Raw genomic sequence first — 8,501 nt, 5'->3', positions numbered from 1 at the left:
ATTGCTATGCTGCAGAGCATCGTAGTAATCCACCTTTGAACATACAAAAAGAAGTAGTGTCTTTTGGAAAAAACTGGTTTATTGCTATTTGTTAACCTGCTTTAAAAATGCATGTCACAACTTCCAGCTGAAAGAGTTTTAAGTTTTCAAAAGATTTGTGGCAAACTTTCCAACAGATCACCCTGCTGCTATGGGACAGCTGCTGCTTTAGATTCCCTAGGAACATTTGAAGGTCTTACACCTATGATGACTAAATTGCCTTTAGCTGAAATACTTAGTAGAAGTGAAAGTTCAAAGGTTGTGTTCTGTTGTGAGGTTCAGGCATCTGTATGCAGTTTCTGCTTGTGCTTATTGATCATTAATAGAAGTTTTGGTGTCAGATCATTAAACTTGAGTTGCAATAGAAGATTGAGGATTGTTTGGTATTAGAACTACTGGTGAAGAAAATGGGCAAAATGCATCATCCTGCTGACAAAGCTCTTTATGCTGCAGGCTTATGAACAACCTGTTTTACCATTGACCAGTCTTGCTTGATTGAGCATTATGTTTTTCCTAATTAATTGTTCAGATGATGCAGCCTTCTGCACTGTTGCTTGCAGCCATTCTTTTTGTCTCCTTTGTTATTGATCAGTGCTTTCACCAGCCACACTGGTATTTCTGCATTTGGTGGAGATAATGATGTATATACTTCTGATGAGGAAAATTCCAGCTATGACTGTAAAGTAGCTGCCGTAAATGAGAAACTAGGAAATGGAAGTTGGAAGAAGGGAGAGTCAAAACCTGCTTTTACTGTCAGGTAAATAATTTAAGGGGTGTCTCTCCGCTGCCGCCTTCCCTTCACTGTCACCCATGCCCCCAAATGATCCCATCTTGAAAGAATTCAAGAAGTCTGGCTGCTTGATTTCATGCTGTAGAAAGTCTGCAGTTGTAAAAGGTGGGGAAGAGAATAATGTTACCTGCTTCCCTTCCCCACCTCAATAAGGGAGGACGACAGCTGCCCTGCATTCTTTCTTCCCTGAAAAGATGAAAGCCAGAGACTTGGACCTCATTCAGTATGGTCCAACTTGAAATTCAATGTGGAATCGTGAGATTAGTAAATTTTCAGAGTTAAGGTAATTTAAAGATGCACCCAATGAAACTATGTAGTTTAGAATTACCCTAGTAATAGACCCATAGATTGTCTTTCAGCTTGCTTCCTTCTTCTGTTTAGGGTATTTTGACAATAACCTTGTTAATATTAAGCCTTTAAATAATAATAAAACCCTTAGGTAGTGGTCTTTTTTGCTCTATGAAAGTATTCTTAAAATTATTGGAGAAATGCAAAATTGGCAGGACTAGAGGACGAGTAACTGTCCTAAGCTTGCCCATTACCTAATGGTACCTAACATCCTCATTAGAAAATTAAGGAAGTGTGGGCTAGATGAGGGGGCAGTGAGGTGGATTGAGAGCTGGCTGTGTGATAGGACTCAGAGGGCTGTAATTAATGGAGCAGGGTCAAGTTGGAGGCCTGTAACCAGTGGTGTCCCCCAGGGGTCAGTACTCGGCCCAGTCCTGTTCAACATATTCATCAATGACCTGGACAAGGGGACAGTGTATCCTCAGGAAGTTGGCTGATAATACCAAACTGGGAGGGGTGGCTGACACTCCAGAGGGCTGTGCTGCCATCCAGCATGACCTGAACAGGCTGGAGAGCTGGGCAGAGAAGAACCTAATGAGGTTCAACAAGGGCGAATGTAGGGTCCTACACCTGGGGAGGAAGAACCCCAGGCACCAATATAGGTTAGGGATGGATCTTCTGGAAAGCGCTACTGAGGAGAAGGATCTGGGAGTCCTGGTGGATAGCAAACTTTCCATGAGCCAGCAATGTACCCTTGTTGCCAAGAGGGTCAATGGGATCCTGGGCTGCGTAGGGAAGAGTGTGGCCAGTAGGTCGAGGGAGGTCATTCTCCCCCTCTACTCTGCACTGGTGAGGCCACAACTGGAGTACTGCATCCAGTTCTGGGCTCCCCAATTCAAGAGAGACAGGGAACTACTGGAGAGAGCCCAATGCAGGGCAACTAAGATGATTAAGGGATTGGAGCATCTCCCCTATGAGGAAAGGCTCAAAGAACTGGGGCTCTTTAATCTGGAGAAGAGAAGGCTGAGGGGAGACCTTATCTGTGTTTACAAGTACCTAAGGGGTGGGTTGAAGGATGATGGAGATGGACTTTTTTCAGTGGTTTCCAGTGATAGGACGAGGGGCAACGGGCACAAGCTGGAACACAGGAAGTTCCATTTATATATGAGGAGAAACTTCTTTACGGTGAGGGTGACAGCACTGGAACAGGCTGCCCAGGGAGGTCATGGAGTCCCCTACTCTGGAAATTTTCAAGACCCACCTTGATGCAGTTCTGAGTAATGTGCTATAGGAAATTCTGCTTTAGCAGGGGAGTTGGACTGGATGATCTCTAGAGGTCCCTTCCAACTCTGACAATTCTGTGATTCCGTAATACCTTCCCAAAGGCTAATCTTGGAGTAGAACCTTCTTTTGGAGGTAGGGGAAATGAGAGCAGCGTGAGTTATGTAGCTTACCTGGGTGCTGATATCTAGTCCCAGACCTTTTGAATCGACTACCACAACAGTTAAAATTGTCTGAATCACCAGTGCAACAAAGTTATTGAAGCCAAACATTAAAGCATAGCGCTCCATGCTCAGACTGACAGCAATCTGAAACCTGAAAAGGAACATACAGGTTAAGTAAACCATGGAGCGCATGGATGCTTGTAATTTACTTCTAGGAGAAAGCTTAGGAACAATTTAATGGAGACAGTGGATTCTTCGTAGGGTAAAGCCTCTTCAGTCTTGGCTATTAAGCTTTAACAGCTGCATTTTGGCAGAAGTTCCTTGTTTTTCTGGCTTTGGCACTTTTGTGCATCCTACTTATCTTTTACATTTGAGGGGATATTTTTGCTAAATAAAGACCTGTCTGTGTTCATTTGATCATTAAGAGAATACCTCTACATATGTCATCGAACAGCTAAATGCAGAATAAGTTTCTGTTCCAGTTTCCAGACTTGGAGTAACCTACTGTAATGATTAGGTCATATAACTTTTTAAGTGTAATTTTATACAAGCTGGAAATAATGTGTTGCTGTCATGACCTATTTAAAAATCTTATTTCTAGGGAAACTTTCAGTGAAATTTTAGTAAATTTAAAAATGTGACACTGATTTAAATAAATTTAATTAGAATAGTTGTGTATTATACTTACGTTGCTATTGTTATAAGGAGCATATAGCATGCTTTGAATGCAAGGTAACCAGCATAACATGCCCAGATGTTGTCAGTAAAGTACATGAGAAACAGAGAACCAGCATCCATTGCAGAAAAAATTCCCAAAGCCAGTTCTCCAGAAAGATCCCAGTTTACTTTGGTATATCCAACTCCCATGGATGTTGCTGAACCTAAAAATTTAAAAGTAATAATTAAAACTCTGAAACATTATCATCCTTCTAGAGCCATTGACTAATGGTATAAATGGGTTATGCCAGGAGCTCTTGAGACTGTTATGGTCACAACGAGCTTTGATAATGGTGTGGTTTCTATTTTCTATTAGTGGTCTGGGAGTATTCGGTTTGTTTGGTTGTTCTTGTTTTGGTTTTTTTTCTCCTTGCTTACAGAGCCTTCACAGACTGAAGTACTCTGAGAGAAGTGCCTCATGCCTAAGGCTGGAGGCAGCAGTTGCTACTCCATGGTTTTTTTTAAACATCTGAGCAGAGGGAAGAACAATCCAACCAAGCATTTTCTGCCAAAATATGCATAATGGAGTTTAATTCCTTCACATAAAGATCTTTATGAAAGTCTGTTGTGCTCCTTCGTTTTGTGTGTTTGGTTTTTTTTTTTTTTTTTAATGAAAGCATCTCTTTCAGTTTCTGGTGAAAAATCTTAAGAACTGCGTTTGTCAATGCTTAATTGACCATCACATACAGTAAGAGTCCTTACTTGAGCGTAATATAGTATAATAAACTCCAGTGCCTTTATTTTTTTTTTTAAATTTCTGCAATAATGATGAGGTTTACTTTTCTCCCCATCTCAGTTTTGGAGAAACACTGTCTATTGCTGTAAGAAGGTTATCCAGCTATGGGGTGTGTGTGTTGTTTTTTTTTTTTTTTTTTTGTTTATGCTCTTCAAGCACAGAGACTTCTGTAGGTTTATGAAAGCTCTTTGAAACACAATATGCTGAGGTTAGTAGCTCGAATACAAAGAGAAGCCTGGTCCAGGCAGGTTATACAGCAGAGTGTATCAGTTGCCCAGATGCTTTCAGGCAGGCTAGCACATTAGTGCAAAACTGGTCTTCATTTGCTGCTTGCATGTGCTCTTAATCAGAGTTCAAAAAGTCATAGCAGGCCTACTCCTTTGGTCCATCACTGCTCTATCCAGAGGTTTCTGGTACTGTGAGTGCTTTCTGTACTCTGAAATAGTATCAAATGCCAGAGGGTGTAAAAGCAAGAAAGCCCTTGGGAATACTGATCAAATCAGTAGTCTGAGAGTTTTGGGGTAGCTCCAGTAAAATGGATTTTCATGCTGAGTGCAGGGAGTAAGAGAAAACTGGAAGTTCGCTGTAGAAGCATGAGATACAGCTCCTGGTATGAAGGAGGAGACATAGCTGTGTAAATGTGAGCTTAAAAATTAGACTCCATTGGAAATGAACAGCTATTTAAACGAAGAAGTTGCACTTCAGCCATATGCCAATGCTCTCGACCTCTCCTTGTATGTCACAGCCAGAGGCAAACTCATTGATCAGGATACAGATGCAGTCACAGAGTACTTGTTCCGGAGCACTCGCCCTGAAATGATCTTTAATCTAATGACTGAACAGACCATCAAGTGTACCTGTTAATATGCTCTTTTAATTTTTAAAGCACCTAACTTAAAGTGTATTTGAGGGAGGAATAGGCAAGGTGTCATTGAAAAGGGTTTGCAAATGCGTACTTGGGGCTAAATTCATGGTCTGAACCAAGCTATGAACTTAAACTCTTAAAACACTTTGGTGGAATGAGGCTCTTCTAAGAAGGAAAAGTTACATCTATTTTTTTTTTTTTAACATTTTTGAAGTGATAAAGTGATAGTAAAATCAACTGATGAAGTGCAGTAAAATCATGCTTTGTATACTATTTGTTTGGGTGTTAAATATTGGAGGCTGTTGCTGTTGACCTTGGTTCTCATAGGAAATAAATAGAAAGGCATCAAACACTGCTGAAGAATTCTAACCTGTCCTGTGTTGATGGCAGTAGTTGCTAATGATCTTTTACTTACCTAAAAAAGTTGCTATTGCTTCCACAGCTCCATTGTACACTGCAGAGCTGTGAGAGGGGGCTTTGAAGTCCCACAGCACCTGGATATAATTCAGAACCTGGTTAAAACCTGCTGTGGCCAGAGCCCACCACAGGGACCAGTACAGGAGTTTCCTAGAGCTGTAGCAGTCCCTCAGGTCCTTGCCCAGCTGCACCAGTACTCTGAGCACATCGTTCTGGGGTCTGGCGTTATCAGCCTGCGCTGCGGCTGTGGGTCCCCTGTCAGCAGATACGGAGCCCTTGTCCTCCTGGCAGCTCGATGGCCCGTCCGAGCCAACTGAGGCCACAGATTTATCTGGCCCTGGGGCAGGTGGTGAGACATCTTTCCTGTGAAAGAACATACTCTTTTGAGGCATGGGGAGGAAAAAGGAACACAGGAATGCCAGGGACACGGAAGCCAAAGAAATGGCGTTGAGGTGAAAGTAGGATACATCTGCCAAGGAAACCAGCAGCTGTCCCAGCACGGCAGCAACGGTGGCCGCAACCAGAGTGATACTTCTGCAATAGCTCGTCACTCTCTGATAGTGATCGGTGCTGACGACACTGTAGATGTAGGCGTAATAGGCCACCTCGGTGGCTGTCGCCATCCCGTAGAAGAACTCCACCATCTGCATGGCCAGCACTCCGTGTGCGAAGAGGAGCAAGAGCCACGTGACGATGAAGCTGATGCCCTGGAGGAGGAGGATGGGCTTGTAGCGCACGTAGTCTGTAATCAAGAAGACCGGGAAAAGGAGTGCAAGGTAGGAGTATGTCCAAACTGGGTAAATCTGGTTGGTAACCTAGAAGAGAATAAAAGAGAAAATATTTTTGTAAAAATACATTTAAATGTGGGTTTTGAAGCTCTTTGATGATGGTATTGTAGGAATATCATCTTGGTGACAGGAAACACTGAATTGTTCAAATTGTGCAGACTTAAACTGTGTTAGATTACAAAACTGTAAATATACTCCTTAAGAGGCAAAGGTAGTGGTGCTATCCTCTACCCTGTAAACAGGCAGATTAGCTTAAAACAATTCTAGTAAAGGCCTACGAAGAAGGCAGACTTCTTAATATGTAGTTGTTTAAAGCAGTTATAACAGTGTTTGTGTCACAGGGAAGTCTGTCTAGCATCAAATCCTATTCCTCACAGTAGCTGAAAAAGAATGCCTATTTACCTTTTACATGAGTCATTGTATACCTGTGGTCACCTCTCTCTTTCATTAGGATTAGAAAAAAAAAATATATATGCCCTTTACAATCGGGGAACTGGTACTGCACATAGTGAGTGTACAGCTGTTACTATGTTATCTTCTGCTTCTATATTTAATTCAAATTTAATGTGTAAGAAGTCAGTCTTTGATGGAACAATATTTTTGTAAGCTTCAGTTGGCCTTCAATGCATGGATGTTCTGAAAAGAAGTTCTTTTTCTAAGACTGATCTGCATTCAGGTTGGAAGATGCTGTTCACTGTTGCCATGAGCTCAGTGCTTGCCCAGGCAGCGTGGCTACAGCTTGGTGTGGGGGTATCCCCTTCTTTTAGATACAGTCATAGAAAAAGTTCACTTTGGGATGTGCAAGTTGCCTGTTTTGGGGAGATCTTCTCCAGTTATTGCTGGACCTGCAGGGGTATCCATTCGTGATCACTTATTCTCTGCTTAAGCAATTAGACCAGAAAGGAATTGTTGCAAATGCAGGAGGAACAACAGCAGCTGGTTATCTTTTTACTTCTGAACTCGTACTGTAGTGAGTTGCATGGTGAGCAGCAGGTTCACTGTATCTTTCTGGGTGACTTCTTTTTTTCCTCTGAACTTTAATTAGGATTTTTACATGTTTGACTGAAACTTACAGAATTAGCTCACCAGAGGTGAATTTAGCTGAAAGAGCCAGTATCTGTACTACACTTATTTTTGAGTTAAGGATTATTGTTGAAATCAGAATTAAAGCATCTTACCATGCTATTTGTGTATTTCATCTACTAGAGAAAAAAAATTCCCTTTGTGATTCAAAAAAATAATAAAAAGGGGGGGGAACCCCAAAACCCAAACCATGGATACTTTTTTTTTTTTTGGAAGAAACCTTGGGTTTACACTATGCTAGCAGATTCTGCCTTAACACTTGCTATTGCACATCAAGAATGATTGTTCTTAGTATCAGCTGCATGTGGGTGTACTGAGCTTGTGTTTTCTAATTATACCATTAACTCCATGACTCAGCCACTTGTTAACTATGTCCCCTTTTGTTGGGAAGCGTACTCCTGAAGCAGCCAGTGCTGAACAGAGGAGTGCAGCAAGGAAACTTAAAGTGCATGCTTTTGTAGGGGGAAAAAAACCAAACAACACCCAAACCAGACTTTTTTTGAATGTGAATCTGACCTCGAGGTTAATGAGTGCATGAAACAGCCCTGTAACATAGGTAATAATCTAACAGCTCATGAGATGAAGTCTGCTTGGTTTTCTTAAGATTGCACTCACTTTGTCACTGTCAGTGTAATCAATTACGTGATAAATCTTAGTGTTGCCCCTCCCTTGGGGTTCTAGGTGGGGAGAGGAACTAGCAACCTGATTTTGCTGAAAGTATCAATTTCTTAACCACCAAAGTGGTTTCAAGGCCCTAAGAACGTAGAGACTTTAAAGTTTTGACCTTCTGCAAAACAGGTGACTCCTTACTTTTTTCCAGAAGCATCTTAAAAATGCTCTAGAGTCTCTATTTTATCTAGAGTCTCTAGGTAAAATAACTGTATCATTGAACACTTAATCTCCCCTTCAGTGATTGCTGTAAGACTTAATGCTTTAAGCGTCTTAATTATTACTTAAGAGAATAGTTACATACCTCTTCAATCGTTAGGTTTTTGTCTGGTCCAGTTAGATAAGGAGTGAGAAAAGATTCTGATGGCCTCATAGTGGAGAAAAATCCATTTGCACAGATGATCAGCGTGGGATAAATCCAGCTGTGGTGTACGGCTCCCTTCCAGCAATCCATAATTTACAAAAAAAAATAATAATCAAAAACAAAACAAAAAAAAACCAACCAAAAAACCCCCAACAAACCAACTGTAGTGAAGGAATGAAGGAATGAGTACACCAGGAATTTTATAAAGATGCTCTTCACAGTTGGTAAAAATTCATTTGCGAGTTTACTTTGTAACTAACCCTACTTCAGCTAATGTTTCTCTCGCTAAACCTGCCTGTG

General features: G+C 41.3%; 1 protein-coding gene across 1 annotated transcript; it reads right to left on the bottom strand.

The window, feature by feature from the left end:
• Positions 1-620: 620 nt before the first annotated feature.
• LOC141468496 (thiamine transporter 2-like) lies at positions 621-8,291 on the bottom strand. Its single transcript, XM_074153593.1, has 5 exons — positions 8,142-8,291; positions 5,296-6,112; positions 3,251-3,443; positions 2,572-2,713; positions 621-743 (listed from the first exon to the last, which is right to left on the bottom strand). The coding sequence occupies exons 1-5, from the start codon at positions 8,289-8,291 to the stop codon at positions 621-623; spliced, it is 1,425 nt and encodes a 474-aa protein (XP_074009694.1).
• Positions 8,292-8,501: the final 210 nt, after the last annotated feature.

This window comes from Numenius arquata, chromosome 9, assembly GCF_964106895.1.
Source record: "Numenius arquata chromosome 9, bNumArq3.hap1.1, whole genome shotgun sequence".
Lineage (NCBI taxonomy): Eukaryota > Metazoa > Chordata > Aves > Charadriiformes > Scolopacidae > Numenius > Numenius arquata.
The sequence above is the reverse complement of the archived record's forward strand: the minus strand, read 5'-3'. Positions and strand labels throughout refer to the sequence as shown.